This window comes from Pectinophora gossypiella, chromosome 2 (assembly GCF_024362695.1).
Source record: "Pectinophora gossypiella chromosome 2, ilPecGoss1.1, whole genome shotgun sequence".
In the NCBI taxonomy this organism is placed as follows: Eukaryota; Metazoa; Arthropoda; class Insecta; order Lepidoptera; family Gelechiidae; genus Pectinophora; species Pectinophora gossypiella.
Genome location: NC_065405.1, coordinates 13,870,560 through 13,888,551, shown reverse-complemented (window position 1 = coordinate 13,888,551; position 17,992 = coordinate 13,870,560). Strand labels below are relative to the sequence as shown.

Below are 17,992 nucleotides of genomic sequence, written 5' to 3'. Positions count from 1 at the left end.
GAATTAAATAAAAATGTATAATTAAATGTTTACAGGTCTATTGCAGCCAGTACCGGAAGGCGACTATGAAGCGTTAGTAAATGTTATGGGATATTTGATGAATGTCAAAGATCGGACTGTGACTACAGATGACATGTTCCAACCGCTCACAGAGACAATAGAACTTTTGAAATTCTATGACATGGATATCCCTGAGGAAGTCAATGTGCTTTTACAGGTAAATGGAACAATGTTAACTGACTTTTATTAAAAGATATACCTCTAGTAAAGAGCACATGTTCCAGTAGGTGGAAAAATACTCACGCTCAATATAATAAAAATATTTATTTATATGTAAACATACAAGGAAAACAGTCAGTACATGTAAGCTTATCTCTAAGAAAGAGATTTCTTCCAGCTGACCTACGTGACTTCATAAATTTCTTATACTTATTCAATCCAAAATGTTCATGCTAGGTCACTATATACTATATATAATATAGATTCAGTTTCAAAAGGATCCTCAATTACAATATCAACAGATTCATCGAATAAAAAGATCCTGACGAATTGAGAACCTCCTCCTTTTTTGAAGTCAGTTAAAAATGGGATAATAATTATTATGTTCTAGGAATTACCAGAACAATGGCAAGCAACGAAGAAATTAGCTATTACAGTGAAACAACAGGTGGCTCCATTACAAGCCGCTGAAGTCTCAGGAATCAGAAAGAAAATAGCTACATTTGATTCACACGTTAATTATTACAGAGAAGTTTTTAAAAGATATGCGGTACGTATTTCTCACTTATGTGAAGTTAGATCTCGTAAGATCCCATCACTAGATACTTAAATACTTCGATTTTAAGGTGATGCGTTTCAGTCAGCTAGGTAACGCTGCGTCAGCAGATGGCGTTACTTCTGCAGTTTTCGTATTTTTTTCCATTTATTCGTTTAGTGTTGAGTTCTGACCCAGTGAAATGTTAGGTGGCGAAATCTTACATACATTATCTTTAAGTTAAGCTACAATTTTTAAGTATTTACTGCAGATATCATATTGAAACATTGCATCAAAAGTTGGTGTCATTTCAATTTGTGTACAAACACGAAGCTGTCACACACACATGCGAACTAGGTTAGCTATTAAAAGAGATGCATAATTTGAAGTCTACTTCTAACTTCTAAATGGCGCCTTTGGTAAAGCAGTCGCCGCCATTCTTAAGTTTCACGGTTCAAACCCAAGTGCATGTTTTAATTGTTTTTACTTTTTGTATTTTTTTTTACAATTGAATTTGGCGAACCCGTCTATTTGTTACGGAATTTTCAAAAAGTATGACTTTTACCAATAATATTATAATTATACAATAATGTACATTGCACTAAAGTACCTTCCGTAATTTCCGTATTTTTTATTTTGTAAAATTCTAACAGGCATTAATCGCATCAGTGAACATGCGGCTAACTAAAAAACTACTGAACGGATTTTCATACGGTTTTCACCAATGAGTAGAGTGATTCATGGGCGTGCTTTAGGGTATATAATTTATACAAGTATTTTTTTTTGTATAAAATGGTTCAAAAATGATGATGAATGTCAAACATAATTATCGTTACAAATATAGCCGACTTGGAGCTTTCGGCGAAAACACTGCCTGAGCCCATTGAGATATAACAAAACAACGTATGGTTGAATCGTTCCTTTTTTGTAGGTCTACCGAAAAGTCCACAATATGTCATAATAATTATATTGTGTATAAAGAATTGTGTATATGTATTGTATGATTTTACAAATAACGATCACAGTACAGTAATAATAAGGTAGATTTTTCCTAAATTGCGTCGGTTCAAACTTTGTCGCATCACGTTTGAAAGATGTAATAGCGCTTCAGGACGTCCCGCAAGCACGGCGCTGATGTCGCAGTATCCGCATATAATTATTATTATTATGACTTGTCATTTAGTTCCAATAAAATCCGCGGGACTTCATACGTATGTCAGTGACAGCTGGTGATAGCATGCGGGACACTTAGCAGCTAATCGAATTCTATGTTGTTTTCGCGCCCAGTCCAGACGACTTGCAGCGCATTTCTGGACTTATATTTACGCGTGGTGTTTATTGTTAGGTTAGTTAGTTCAGGTTAGGACGTCTTTTTTTAACGAGGACGTTAAAAAAAGACGAGGCTGGGACGTATTGAAGTAGTATTTCCATATATACGCGGCCTGAAATGGGCTGTTGCAGGGACCTGAACTGGTTGCTGTCGAACTTATTATCACGTTTTCTTGATTAAAATTCATAAATAAGTCAAATAGAAAAAAGATTTTCGTTAGTTTTAGATCTGTCATGATGTCTGTGATGTTTGTTTATTATACATAAGAATTTCAAAATTTATCTTATTTTTTTTCCCAAAGGGCAAGGCAAAGGGAACTATGCCCATACAGCCATGTCTTGTGTTTTTTTCTTGATGATGATTAATTAAATGATGAAACCTAAGCCCCCACCCTCGGAGCAGACTCCTACTCCGAACCCCAAACGAAGTAAGCGGCTTGTTGGCGCAAAGCGAAAATAGATAGGTACACTTTGTTTATTGAATATTCCGATTTAATAATACTATCGGGAATGTTTTCCGACTAACTTAATGTGATCATTAACTACAAAACACCACTTCGTATTGATTATTTAGATTATTCAACGAAGAAATCAACCTTCCCGTTCCCGTTTCCACCAAAAAGTCCGCGGCAAAGAGAATATAAATAAATCTGTATGTTGGATGGAAAAACAATTAATTAAAAATGACTACTATTTACGCCGGCAAATGCAACAACTTTTTTTTGATTTGGTTTTCCCGAAGGGTAAGGCAAAGGGAACTATGCCCATACAGCCATTTCATTTTATGTATTGATTTTTTATTATAATATATGTCCTCTTCTAAAACACGGTACTTACCCATTATTTAAAAATGTTTAAATAATATGCGTTAAAACAAAAATATTTTTCCAATATTCCTTTTCTCAGATTGTAGTATTTTTAGTTTTTTATTTATTCTCTTCATACAAAATCTCTTTATAAATTGTCACTGACATTCTATTACACTTGTCAAGTAGTCAAAGCCTTTAGAGAAAAAAAAACTATCACGCACACAAACTAACATTGACACCTCTACACGCTCATCAAATACACTGTAATCTGCACCACTACAAATGTAGAATTGATCAAAATTGAGGGTCTGAAATATGGTACTTCTCGTATTCGGACCCTACATTTTTGTTAGTTTGCGAAAATAATACACCAAAATATTACTATTTATCGGTTTTATAACAATATTCCTCTATCCGTTTTCCTGTAGCACTGCATCAACTTTTGTATGGAAAACGAATCACCTTAATCTTGCCTAATCTGGCCTTAATAATAAGACGCAACCAGTAAAGTTTTTCACATTGTGTTTCTGTGTGTTTTTAGTTCTTCAGATATGATTGTGAAGATCCCTACGGTCTAATGTCGAGAGTAGATTACGAAATGCTACAGCTAGAAGATGAAATGAGGAGCATACAAGAATCTGGCTCATTGTTTGAAGTGAACGTCCCAGAGTTTAAACTATTGAAGCAGTGCAGAAAAGAGCTAAAAATGTTAAAGGTATAGTAGTCAAGTATCACATGAATCAATTTATCTATTTTGGAATTATGATATATATTATTTTATGAACGTATTTGATATTCAGCAACTTTGGGATTACGCGTTTATTGTACGAACGAGTATTGAGGACTGGAAGACAACACCTTGGCGTAAGATAGACGTAGAAAATATGGATATCGAATGCAAGAAATTCGCTAAAGAAATTAGGCTGCTAGACAAAGAGATGAGAAGGTATTTGATTTGATTATTGATAGTTTTAGATGATGATGTTGGTTGTGTTGTTGTTATCAAAGGATTGTATATTTCGATGTATTTTAGTTGGGACACATACGTTAACTTGGAAGCGACAGTGAAAAATATGTTGACATCTCTAAGAGCAGTAGGTGAGCTGCAAAATCCTGCTATAAGGGAACGACATTGGGATCAACTCATGAGAAGTACGAAGGTAAAGATTCGCGAAAAATACTTTATTTATTGGATTTTGTATAAATTAATGTTGTACTATTATCTCCAGTGTAAATATACCATTTGTTTTTACCGTGGCTCACTGAGAATTGGATGATGGGTTTGAAATTTTGAGTGTTGCATCTTGAAAATTGTGCATGTCTTGCATCGTGTTGGCATGTATATTTATGCTTTCACTTTGTTTATATGAGGTCAATGTTTCACTGTTTGAAATTGTTCCGAATGTGCAGTTTGATTGGCTGGGGAATGTATTATACAAATGTGAATGTTTTGTATTATATTTGTGGATGTAAATATATTTTTCTACGATGTGGTGGAATGTAAAATATTTGTGATCCACAGAGCTTAGCAGCATTGCCACCAGAACTCACTGTAAGTAAAAACACGAAGAATGCATCGTGAATGACATCTACATACTTTGTTGTTCTATGTAGTAGTAGTTCATTATTGGTAGTGTAATTACTATAAATCACTGTTGTTATAATTCGTTTAATGACTGTCATTATTAATTGTGTAAATAAGTAGGTAGTGGCTTTGTTTCAATCCTTCCTGACCGTATTCGGCCACAGCGACTCGACAACTAATGAGAGCGTCGTTCGTGTGCTCTCATGTGACTGACATATCCGATCTTAGCATTAAATGTACGACCGCATTCAATGCACGTCAGCACTCCTCCTAAATAATTATAATTTATGGCAGCAGGTGGTCGCGCCTTGAGCTCGTCTCGTTTCGTATCGAGCTTCTGAAGTCTCTCCTTCTCGAAGTCAAACACCTTGGTGTTCACTGTACGCCTCCATAACGACCGTTCAGCTGCCTCCGCCTCCCATTGCAACGGGTCTACGTCACATTGTTTCATGTGACGCTTAAGCACATCTTTGTACCGCAGAATTTGGCCGCCTTGTTTCCGCTTGCCACTCTGAAGTTCCGAATAGAAGATGCACTTCGTCACTCTGTCATCAGACATCCGGGAGACATGGCCGCACCACCGCAACTGCCGCCGCATTAGATAGGCCTCTATTCCACCGACATTAGCTCTTCGCAGAACTTCCGTGTTTCGCACACGCTGCGACCAATGGATGCTCATAATGTCGCGTAGGCATTTCAGATGATATCTGTCTAATGTGCGGATATGTTTACGGTAAAGGACCCACGTTTCAGAGGCGTACAGGAGATTTGGCAGAACGATCGCCATGTACACAGCTACTTTTGTAGAGAGCTTTATGTCATGAGAGCGGAACACCTTGGGACGAAGTCTGCCATAGGCTGCAGCAGCTGCTCCAATTCTGCTGTTAATTTCTTCGTCAAGGAGACACTTGGATGTTAAAGTGCTGCCCAGATATTTAAATTTGTCTACCAGCTTCAGAGAGTCTTCACTAAGTTTGATGTCGATCGGGGCACTGTTAAGCGTATCAGAAGCCATGACTTCGGTCTTCTTAACACTTATCTTGAGGCCAAATAAGCGACACGACTCATCAAGACTCGACATAAGCCTTTGTAGACCATCTGGGGATTCCGCCACAAAACATAAATCGTCTGCGTACATCATCTCAGTTATAGTCGCGTGAGACACTTTTGTGTGAGCCTTCAGTCTAGCCAGGTTGAAGAGTCCACCACCATCAGTACGGAAACGAATACGAATGCCTTCAGACACAGTTTGCAGGGCCTCCCGACACTACAACTGCAAAGTACAAGGCAAACAGAGTTGGTGCGAGCACGCAGCCTTGTTTCACGCCGCAGGTCACAGAAAAGAACTCTGAATCATCGCCTTGTACATTGACACAACATTTCATGTCATCATGCAGGAGTCGGACCAACCTAACAAATTTATCCGTGCATCCCAGTTTCGTCAATACAACCCACAGAGCTTCTCGAGGCACGCTATCGAAAGGTTTTTCAAGGTCAACAAAACATAGGTACAGTGGTTGACACTGCTCTCTGCTTTTCTCTTGGAGTTGTCGAATAGAGAAAATAGCTTCACACGTGCCTCGATTTGGACGGAAGCCAAACTGGGTTTCAGGCAGTATATCTTCAGACAAGGGCATCAAGCGGTTGAGTAATATTCGAGCGAAGATCTTTCCGGGAGTAGTCAGCAGAGATATACCTCTATAAGAGTCGCAATTGGCTTTGTCACCTTTGTTTTTATACAAAGAGCAAATGCGCGAGATTTTAAAATCATCAGGTACCCGCTCCTCATCCCACATACGGACGAACAGCTCCCAGATGGCCTGATGCAACTCTGAACCTCCGTACTTCAAGAGTTCCCCCGGAATATTATCGACGCTGACCGCCTTTTTATTCTGTTGTTGATGAATAGCAACAACAACCTCACGCAGAGACAATGAATCGTCCAGCTTATTAAAAATGGGTAAAGATGGCAAAGAGCGTATGTATGGAAGGTCCGCAGCTCTGTCGACATTGAGCAAATTATCGAAGTGTTCTCTCCATCTGTCGAGAACTTCTTGCTTGTTAGTGTGCAATTTAGTGCCATCGAGGGACCTCAGGGGCACTCTAGTACGAATTGCACAGCCAACAAGTTTGCGAACCTCATCATAAAACGCACCCAGCTGGTTGGTATCTGCGAGCCACTGCATACGTTCGGCCTTGTCCTTCCACCACTTGTCTTTAATTTCCCGTACATATCGACGTAGCCCAGCACCACTTTGCCTGACTTGTTCCGCTTGTTGGTCATCACGATGCCGACGCAAAAGATGTCGATGCTTTTGAATTGCTCTGGTCAAGATTTCGTCGTTGTCATCAAACCAATCCTCGTGCCTGCTGGCCCTAGCACCGAGCGTCTCCGAGGCGGCGACAACCAAATTAGACGAGAGAGTTTGCCAGTGCGCAATAGCATCACCACTCTTAAACTCCATCGCCCGAACCGAACAATCAACTGCCTGTGTGTAGGCCTCACGCGTCTCTAGATCCTGTAATCTGCCTATGCTTAGACGGTTAGGCTTGTCTCCTTGAGATCTGCGAGGAGGGTGCAGGCGAAGATGTAATTTTGTGACGACAAGCCTGTGGTCAGTTGAGCAAACGGCGTTAGCATCGCGCATAACGCGAGTGATATGCACTTGGGAAATATCTCGCTGCCGGACAATCACATAATCTATCAAGTGCCAATGTTTCGACCTCGGATGCATCCATGTGGTCTTATATTTTGCCGGGAGTCTGAACATGGTATTGGTAATTGCCAGTTGGAATTCGGCGCATAATGACAAAAGAAGTTGTCCATTAGCATTCATGTTGCCTATACCATGTCTACCCAAGACCTTAGGCCAAGCTTCAAAGTCACGCCCGACTCTTGCGTTAAAGTCGCCCATCAAAAGAACCTTTTCTCTAGGGGAAGTTCTAGAGAGAGTTTGCGAAACTTCTTCATAAAACTTGGCCTTGATGTCATCATCCTTGTCCAGCGTTGGCGCATATACACTGATGACGTTTAGGTGATTGCCATTGTCCAGGTGTAAACGCAGGGTAGTGACGCGGTCCGAGATGTGAATAGGACATTCCTCCAATTTAAATGCGATACGATTTTTGACCGCGAAACCAACACCAGACCTCCTAGGCTCTGAAGACGGAGTACCCTTCCAAAAGAAAGTGTACCCGCCCAGGCGTTCCACCCTCTCCCCCTCATCAGCTAAATGGGTCTCACTGAGAGCAGCAATATCCACATTGTAGCGACGAAGTTCTCGGGAAACAAGGGCAGTTTTACGAGGAAGAGCCAAGTTGGCATCGCGATCAAGGAGGGTGCGTACATTCCACGCTGCAAAGGTCATATTCCGGAATTTAACTGCAGTATTTCTATTCTTTTGTTTCTTTCGACCACGTGAGAGTTGATGCAGAGACAGCCGTGGTTACTATCTCCGAATATGCTGGGCTAAGCCTTTTTTAGGACACCTTTTCTAGTCCCCTCCCCGGATTGGGGAGAGCAGGGCCCCCCTGAAAAGGGCTGCTCTGTCATCCAGAGTGCTGCCGAATCGCACTGTTAGCCCATTGCAGCGCTGAAGCGACCACTCTCTCTGAACCGCCCGCGTGCAGACATCAGACAAAGCCTGGTTGCATCAAACCAGACCTCTCTACCTCTGTCCATCGCCGCGGAACTTTTAATAATCGGAGTCCATTATCAGAAGTCGAGCCATTTGTGCAGGAAATATTATAGTGCACGGAACAATGGTTTGACAGTGTGCGCGCGAACACAGGTGCACTCTTGCCCCTACCGCCCTGTATCCAATGGAACGGGGAGCCGCTACGATCGGAGAGCGGTAGGAACGGCATCAGCATTAGCAAGGCCTCTAACGCTGCGGACCGAAAGCTAGCAAGCTAGGTTTTGTGACCGATCGGGATCATCGGTCGATCTTAACGGGAGACATCCGTAATAGGAGTGGTGAGGAAGGGGGAAAAGGATACTACTGTCACAGGAGGAAGAGGGAGGTAACAGTAGTAGTTAGAGCAGTTCGGGGTCGCATACCCGTAGCGATTCTCTATCGACCAGTACCGGACAGATATCTGGCAGAACCACCCTCTGAACTTTGTTTATGTATCTGTTAATAACCTTAGCCTTTGGTGAATATTAGTTTAGTTGAGTGTAGTAATTGAATTGTAGTGAATATTTATTTTATTTGGTTGTAATTTTGGGTTAAATGTTTTGAGATTATTTTAACAGAAATTAAAAAGATGAGTATACAATAGATGTTAGTTTTAGAAATTAAGCAGAAATCATTATAAAGTATTACAATTTTGCATATTCTAGTATTTACAGGCTACGTAAGCTTTTAATTTGAAAGCAATATTTTATAGCGACTAACATAATTTGAAAACCGAACAGGTCCGAATAGTAATGGATGCAAACACCACCCTAGCTGACTTACTAGCATTAAACTTACACGAATGTGAAGAAGAAGTGAAGAATATAGTGGATAAGGCGGTGAAAGAGATGTCTATGGAGAAGACATTGAAAGACCTTAATACCACCTGGAGTGGCATGGAGTTTGAACAGGAAACTCACACGAGGACTGGATGCGTATTGCTCAGAGCTAGCGAAGAGCTTATTGAGACTTTGGAAGAAAATCAGGTGAATAATATAATCAAAAATCATTTATATTTAACGTAGGATCGTCAACATCTGAAATGCTAATTGAAAAAAAACTTTTTTTCTCATTTGGTAATTCATTGTAGGTACAACTCCAAAACTTAATAACGTCAAAATTCGTCGCGCATTTCTTAGAAGAAGTTTCCGGTTGGCAGCAGAAGTTGTCGATAGCGGATCAAGTGATTTCAGTATGGTTTGAAGTTCAACGGACATGGACTCACTTGGAGAGCATATTTATGAGCTCTGAGGATATTAGAAAACAATTGCCTGACGACTCAGCAAGATTCGATAGAATTGACGAAGAGTTTAAAGTGGGTATTATATGGTTCTCTATTTTTACGCATAATTTTTTATGTAATAATTTACCATGGCATAATGTTACTTGTCCTATTATTAGTTACGCATAATATTAATTTGTCATAACTTTTTAAGCATAATTTTGAAACTCATAACTACCATAAGCATAATAATTAATGACAATAATGACATATAAGCATAAGTATTATAAGCATAAAAACTATACTCCGAATAAGAAAAGTTTTGGCACAACTTTGATTTCCGAAACTTACTTTTTCCTTGGTTGCATTTGGTTCATGATTGTGACTTTTAAAATTTTTTGACTCTATTTCATGCTGTTGGTGATCATTCAGTATACTTTTCGTGTGTAAGATAACATACTGGCGGCGTAGGGGTGGCCCAAGGGCCACCCCCGCCGCACCCTAACCTACTATTATGCCTTGTAAAAATTATGACAAAACACTATTATTCTATAAAAGAATTATGGATACCTATTTATATGCGAATCAAAGGAGATCATCGGCTCTCCATACTTTGGCCGGCCCAAATTTGAAAGTGCCGGCCAGAGAAAAAAAATGTGTCGAACCTTTCGAGTAGATTGCTCTGATCATTTTTTACTATGACACCAAACGTGTATGACCATTAGTTTGGCTTTAATTGGATTTTAAAAATCACGATTTTTCATACATTTTGTAAAAAAAAATATTGTGTCCGTTTGGAAAAAGGGGATACAGGCGTATTACAAAGGACCGTTAGAACATTTATTAGTATGGCGCCAAACTTCTATGACCATTATTTTGACGTTTATTGGACTTTCCGTTTTGGTTAATATGTTAAAATGCCGGCAATCGAAAAGAATACGACGAATCCGTCTAATAGTTGCTTCTCAATATTTTTTAATATGACACCAAACATCTATGACCATTATTTTGACTTTTATTGGAATTTACGTTTTAGTTCAAATGTGAAAAGTGCCGACCAGCAAAAATAGCATGTAGACAGTATCGAGTAGATGCCTATTAACATTTTTTTCTATAGCACCAAACGTGTACGATCATTAGTTTGGCTTTTATTTTATTTTGAAAATCTTGATTTCTTATTTATTTTGTTTAAAAATAAAGTGCTTTGGGCAAAAATTGCGATACTGCGGATTATAAAGGACCTTTAATACAACTTTTAACATTTAATAATCTGGCGCAAAACATTTTTGACCATTATTTTGACTTTGGCTTTTATTGGACTTTTTAAAATCTTTATTTTTTTTTATACATTTTAACAATGTCAACAAGCAGAGCTTTCCCAATGACTAGTTATTAGTCAGATAAATACTTTGTGTTTTTGTATTGTGTGCTGATAGGTGAACTTCTATATTAATACCATCTGATTTTAGATATGACGTTGGCTGTAGTTTTTGCATTCCACTCAACGTTACGGCCTAAGTTTAGGTTGAATTATTATGACCGTAGATGGTTACCACCCTCCAAAGATAAGCTTGCCATCTAGTGACGAAACTCGTATTTTGGCATGACGTCTGAAGTAGCTGTAAGGGAAGACAGGAGTCGGGCAGTTGTACTTTGCATGTATGCCGATCACAATGTCCTGGTACTACTCGGCCGATAACGTAGTACCTCTATCACCCCACTCTATTTTCCTTGTATACACACTTTTCTTAAAAAAGTAGCTTCTAAAGCGTAAACTCAAACCTATTTTTAATTTATAAAAATGTGTCAAAAATGTGTGTAGGTATCTATATACCTACACACATTTTTGACACAAAGTCTGACAAAAATCTGGTGTTTTCATAGGAAAACACCAGATTTTTGAAAAATCGAATCTAGTTCAAAATAGTGGTCATAGACGTTTAATTCCATAGTAATAAACATTTTGACGATCCTTTACATAACGTGCCTGTTGTATTATATTTTTTTACAAAATGAATCAAAAATCATTTTTTTTTTAATCTAACAAAAGCCAAACTAATGGTCATACACATTTTTGTCATAGTGAATAATGTTTACAGGTATCTTCTCGATAGCTTTGACATGTGTTTTTTGCTGACCGGCACTTTTCACACAGAAACTATAACGTAAAGTCCAACAAAAGTCAAAATAATGGTCATAGACGTTTGGTGCCATAATAATAAATAGTCAAACGGATAAGTTATAACGGATTATACCAATATTGTTTCTTGACCAGCACTTCACATTTTCAACAAAAATGTATGAAAATTCATGTTTTTTTTTTAATTCGAATAAAACCGAAAATATTGACCCTACAGCTTTGGTGCCATAGAAATAAATGCTCAGACGGATAAGTTCTAAGGATATATACCATTATTGTTACTTGGCCGGCACTTTACATTTTGACCAAAGATGTATTAAAAATACAGTTTTTTGAATTCGAATAAAACCGAAGATATTGACCCTACAGCTTTGGTGCCATAGTAATAAATGCTCAAGTGAATAAGATCTAACGGAATATAGCAAAATTATTTTTTGGCCGGCACTTTGACTTCTGGGCCGAAATCCGATGATCTCCTTTATACCAAAAAATATTAGTCCAAAAATAAGTTATACCTAACAAACCAGTATTCTTAGATGTTATTATGGGAAAGTACTATTATGCTTAAAAACGTTATGCGAAAAGGATTATGATAATTAAAATTATGACAAAACCATTTATGCATTTTAAGAGAATCCCGTATTATATTTCTCAAATCTCGATGACGTAACCGATAATAGAAGCTATAATAATACACTTACAATTCTTGCAGATTTTATCAAAAGACATGGCAAAGACACCAAATGTAGTTAGAGGCACGAACAAAGAAGGCTTAGTGGAAAAGTTGGATGGTCTGCAGAAAGATCTAGTAATTTGTGAAAAAGCTTTAGCTGAATATTTAGAAACTAAAAGATTGGCTTTTCCGAGATTTTATTTTGTTTCATCTGCAGATTTGTTGGATATATTGTCTAATGGTAATCAAGCAGAATTGGTAATCAGGTAAGCAATTAAGACTTTACCATACTTATATTAAATAAGTATATTCGGCAACATGAACTAAAATTATGTTTTTATAGGCATTTGACAAAATTATTTGACTCAATAGCAAAATTAAAGTTTATAGAAAGTGAGAATACAGCTGAAAAGGTTTCTTCTGGTATGATAGCCAAGGATGGAGAATATGTACCATTTCACGGAAGTTGTGATTGTACGGGAGCTGTAAGTATTCTTGTAATTGGTTAGAACTTGATGGAACATCAAAAAAATGTATCAATTTTTTTTATTGTACATTTTTTTAAGGTGGAAATATGGCTTAACCGTCTACAAGATATTATGCGATCTACAATCCGTCATTACTTTGGAGAAGCTATTGTGTCGTATGAAGAGAAGCCCAGAGAGCAATGGCTCTTCGATTTTATGGCTCAAGTATCATTATGTGGTTCGCAAATTTGGTGGACTACAGAAGTTAATATGGCTTTCGCGAGATTAGAAGAAGGATATGACAATGCTCTTAAAGATTATTACAAAAAACAGTTGGCGCAGCTTAGCATATTGATCACCTTACTGATTGGGGAGCTGAGTAAGCAAGATAGGCAGAAAATTATGACAATTTGTACCATTGATGTGCATTCAAGAGATGTTGTCAGTAAGATGATCCAAGGGAAGGTGGAAGCAGGGTCAGCTTTCCAGTGGCAATCCCAACTGAGACACAGGTGTCGAGATCATAGTAAATGGTCATCTGCACTATTAGTTACAGGTTATTTCATATTCATGTTCATTAACACGTATTTTTAGAAAATTCCTGTAATAGAAGTAGGAACTGCCATCTTCATTCCTTTTCCACAATTTCTTCTTCATCAAACTTTCGATTGTTATTGATCATATAGTGAAGATATAGATTCTGTTGAAATAAAATGTAACTGGTTCTAGATGGGACGAGAAGGAGTATCATTGTTTCGCCAACATCTGTGATGCTCAGTTTAAATATAGTTATGAATATTTGGGTAATACTCCTCGTTTGGTTATTACTCCTCTGACTGATAGATGCTACATAACATTGACACAGGTAACCTTCTAAATGTTAGTATCTCAACGTGTGTGTGTCAAAATTATCGTCATTTACAATTTGTTATGTTTATAGTCCTTGCATTTGATCATGGGTGGCGGTCCGGCTGGTCCTGCTGGTACAGGCAAAACAGAAACTACGAAGGATTTGGGAAGGGCTCTGGGTATAATGGTATATGTATTTAATTGTTCTGAACAAATGGATTATCAGGTAAATATTTTTTAAGCGAAGGAAGATTTTTTACACTGTTTGGATTTTTTCTGAAGAGTTTGATTTTGGTTTTCAGTCTTGCGGCAACATTTACAAAGGTTTAGCTCAGACAGGAGCTTGGGGGTGTTTTGACGAATTCAACAGAATCTCTGTTGAAGTGCTCTCCGTAGTCGCAGTGCAAGTCAAATCAGTGCAAGATGCAATAAGGTATGTTATCTAGACAATCTTCATAATTATGATGTTATTGTATTATACATTTATTGTATCATGTTTTTATGATTTTTAGAGACAAAAAACAAACATTTAACTTCATGGGAGAAACAATAGTGCTCGTGCCAACAGTTGGTATATTCATCACAATGAATCCAGGTTACGCTGGCAGGACTGAACTACCTGAAAATCTCAAAGCACTCTTTAGACCGTGTGCTATGGTAGTTCCTGATTTTGAACTCATTTGCGAAATTATGTTGGTCGCTGAAGGTTTTCAAGAAGCGAAAATTTTAGCTCGGAAGTTCATCACTCTTTATACGCTGTGTAAAGAGTTATTATCGAAGCAAGATCATTACGATTGGGGTTTAAGAGCTATCAAGTCTGTGTTAGTAGTGGCTGGATCTCTGAAGGTAAGGTCTGAAGGTCAAACAAAATAATACATACAGAATAAACATTGACCTTGTGTTTAATACGTTCTATTTTTATATATTTATGTTTAGAGAGGTGATCCTGGTAGGCCAGAAGAAGAAGTACTGATGAGAACACTTCGCGACTTTAACATCCCAAAGATCATAACAGACGACATGCCAGTATTTATGGGTCTAATAGGAGACTTATTTCCCGCTTTGGAAGTACCAAGAAAACGCGATCTGGAATTTGAAAGAACAGTCAAACAAGCTGCAATGGACCTGTCACTTCAACCTGAAGACAACTTCATTCTTAAAGTTGTGCAATTAGAGGAATTGTTGGAAGTACGTCATTCGGTCTTCATTGTCGGTAATGCTGGTACAGGGAAAACTCAAGTTTGGAAGTCGCTCTTTAAAACTTATCAAAATCTAAGAAAGAAGCCAATTTTCAATGATTTGAACCCAAAAGCCGTTACTAACGATGAACTATTTGGTATTATCAATCCAGCAACTAGGGAATGGAAGGATGGTCTATTTTCTGTAATAATGAGAGATCAAGCTAATCTTGTTGGAGAAAATCCTAAGTGGATCGTTTTAGATGGTGACATAGATCCTATGTGGATTGAGTCTTTAAATACAGTGATGGATGATAATAAAATTTTGACTTTGGCCAGTAATGAAAGAATTGCACTGACTCCGACTATGAGGCTTATGTTTGAGATATCTAATCTTAAAACAGCGACTCCAGCTACGGTTTCTAGAGCTGGCATTCTATATATCAATCCTCAGGATTTGGGATGGAATCCGTAAGTTTTAAAATTGCCCACACTGCTTTACATCAATTATCAAAATAAATTAATATATTTATTTACTCTCAATTTTAACTTCTAGGTACGTCACCAGTTGGGTAGAGACTAGAAAAATACCTGCTGAGAAATCAAATCTTGTCATGTTATTCGACAAATACATCCCTGCATGTTTAGAAACTGTGAGAACAAGATTCAAGAAGATAACTCCTATAGCGGAAATGGCTCATGTTCAGATGCTATGTCATCTTCTAAATTGTCTTTTAGTACCAGAGAATACTCCAGCAGACTGTCCCAAAGAATGGCATGATATATTTTTTGTATTTGCTTGTGTGTGGGCATTTGGCTCTGCAATGTTCCAGGACAGTAATATTGATTATCGAGTCGGTGAGTTGTCCATGTATAATGGAGGTTATTCCTTTTTAGTTTACACTATATAATAGAAATGTAATAACGAATATTGGTGGTTTCCTTTTTATAGAATTCACAAAGTGGTGGGTCAATGAATTTAAACACGTTAAGTTCCCGCCAGGTGGTACGGTGTTCGATTTCTACATTGATTCTGAAACAAAACAATTTACTCCATGGACGGAAAAAATACCTAAGTTTGAATTAGATTCTGATATTCCTCTACAGGTGAACATTTCTTCATTATTTGCTTCTTTTTCCTTTTCCTATAAAAGCATTAAAATGTTTGGTTGTTCTAGGCTGTATTGGTACCTACGTCTGAAACAATTAGAATTAGGTTCTTTTTGGACCTGCTAATGAAAAATAAACACCCAGTAATGTTAGTAGGGAGTGCTGGAAGCGGCAAAACTGTCTTGGTGAATGAGAAGCTGCAAAGGTAAGTTAATAATTTAGGTTTGAAATACCGTCTAGAAATATTTGAATATTAGAAAAATAGTACACGCTAATTTTGTTTCCTTGACAGTTTATCAGAAAATTACGCCGTACAGTCAGTCCCGTTTAATTTTTACACTACATCGGAGATGTTACAAAAGATTCTAGAGAAACCTCTGGAGAAGAAAGCTGGTAGAAATTACGGTCCACCAGGAAATAAGACACTTATTTACTTTATTGATGACATGAACATGCCAGAAGTAGATAGCTATGGAACTGTACAACCGCATACAATAATACGGCAACATATGGACTATGGTCATTGGTACGACCGAACCAAGTTGTCGTTGAAAGATATTCATAATACCCAGTATGTCTCTTGTATGAATCCGACGTCTGGGAGTTTTACAATAAATCCGCGTTTGCAGAGGCATTTCTGCGTATTTGCGATCAGCTTTCCGAATAACGATGCATTGAACAATATTTATCATTCTATTCTAAGCCAGCATTTGGCCAACCCAGAGTTGAGAATCAATCCGCAAATTGCCAAGCTATCATGTAAGTTTTAAAATATTGCGATCTCTCAAACAACTCTCAAGTTATTTGTTATGAATTATTTATTTTATTTTCTGCATTTTATTTTTCAGCGAATGTAGTAGCAGCATCAATAGCTTTACATAACAAAGTTTCTCAAGTTTTCCTGCCGACTGCTATCAAATTCCACTATATCTTCAATTTGAGAGACCTTTCTAACATGTTCCAGGTAATCTAATTTACGAATATTAAATACTTTTTCTTTTTTAAATTCCTTTTTTTTTGTCTTTAATTTACTTAAGGGCTTTTAACAAAATTTGTTATGCCAGCCCCATCGATCAAGACTGACTAAAACTGATAAAAAGTCTTAAATTCCTAAAACTGTTATCACCTTTTTCAGGGTCTCTTGTTTAGTACAAATGAATGTCTAGTGAACCCTTCCGACTTGATACGACTTTGGCTACATGAAACACATCGAGTGTACAGCGATAAACTCACGGAAGACAAAGATATTGATGCCTTCCTTAAAATGCAAGTCGATTTATGCAAAAAGAACTTTGAAGTAAGCTTACTTTGCTTTTCTTTTAATTTACATTGTTATCAATGATACCTTAAATTCTATTTGAATTTTAAATCTTTTTTAGGATATCGACGAAGGCACCGTGTTTGAACGTCCTAATATTTACTGTCACTTCGCTGGTGGCATTGGTGAACCCAAATACATGCCTATAGCGTCCTGGGAGCAGTTGAACAAACTTCTAACCGAAGCCATGGCGAGTTACAATGATCTCATTGCTGCTATGAATTTGGTCTTGTTTGAGGATGCCATGATGCATATTTGCAGGTACTTTGATTATTGTACTATTAGTATTGTTATACGTATTGAAACCTTGAAGCTGTAAATGTGGGGAAGTACACTTCAGTAATGACATGAGTGATGTATTAACTAAATAGGCAGATTATTTAGATTTGTAAATAATTGTAAGTAATATTTTTCTGATTTTGTTTGTTAGATAAGAAAACTTTGAAGACAGTTTTTCAATTCTGAATTATTTTAACAAAACTTGGTTTACTACGTATAATTATTCGGACTCAATCTTGATTTTGTTGCAGAATAAGTCGTATTCTAGAAAGCCCAAGAGGTAGTGCTTTACTGGTGGGTGTAGGGGGCTCTGGTAAGCAATCCTTGTCACGTTTGGCAGCGTTCATATCAAGCTTGGAAGTTTTGCAAATTCAACTCAAAAAAGGTTATGGAGTCACAGATTTGAAGGTAGGACAATTTTTATTATGAAATCCAGGATGCTGTTTTATACTACTGAGTGAAAGCCTTCAACGCTCTTCATTTGTCCAGGTTAATGCCATTTGTGGCAATTCTACAAAAAAAAATGCTTTATGCAACAAGCTTATTAATGCCAGCGAGATCGAATAATATAGTAGAGAAATTAATGCTTTATAAGGGAAAAA

General features: G+C 37.5%; 1 protein-coding gene across 1 annotated transcript in view; it reads left to right on the top strand.

Moving 5' to 3' along the window:
- LOC126375672 (dynein beta chain, ciliary) overlaps window positions 1–17,992 on the top strand; it is a 53,369-nt gene that overhangs the window by 11,184 nt on the left and 24,193 nt on the right. The window contains exons 16-39 of the mRNA XM_050022745.1: window positions 36–217; window positions 611–769; window positions 3,434–3,607; window positions 3,693–3,838; window positions 3,926–4,052; window positions 4,415–4,444; window positions 8,895–9,140; window positions 9,245–9,469; window positions 12,229–12,455; window positions 12,533–12,674; window positions 12,756–13,168; window positions 13,386–13,521; window positions 13,597–13,731; window positions 13,808–13,938; window positions 14,018–14,351; window positions 14,442–15,154; window positions 15,240–15,541; window positions 15,636–15,790; window positions 15,862–15,998; window positions 16,086–16,552; window positions 16,642–16,757; window positions 16,929–17,090; window positions 17,173–17,372; window positions 17,642–17,798. Coding sequence (XP_049878702.1) covers window positions 36–217; window positions 611–769; window positions 3,434–3,607; window positions 3,693–3,838; window positions 3,926–4,052; window positions 4,415–4,444; window positions 8,895–9,140; window positions 9,245–9,469; window positions 12,229–12,455; window positions 12,533–12,674; window positions 12,756–13,168; window positions 13,386–13,521; window positions 13,597–13,731; window positions 13,808–13,938; window positions 14,018–14,351; window positions 14,442–15,154; window positions 15,240–15,541; window positions 15,636–15,790; window positions 15,862–15,998; window positions 16,086–16,552; window positions 16,642–16,757; window positions 16,929–17,090; window positions 17,173–17,372; window positions 17,642–17,798 — 5,216 coding nt within the window. The remainder of the gene's footprint in view (window positions 1–35; window positions 218–610; window positions 770–3,433; window positions 3,608–3,692; window positions 3,839–3,925; window positions 4,053–4,414; window positions 4,445–8,894; window positions 9,141–9,244; window positions 9,470–12,228; window positions 12,456–12,532; window positions 12,675–12,755; window positions 13,169–13,385; window positions 13,522–13,596; window positions 13,732–13,807; window positions 13,939–14,017; window positions 14,352–14,441; window positions 15,155–15,239; window positions 15,542–15,635; window positions 15,791–15,861; window positions 15,999–16,085; window positions 16,553–16,641; window positions 16,758–16,928; window positions 17,091–17,172; window positions 17,373–17,641; window positions 17,799–17,992) is intronic.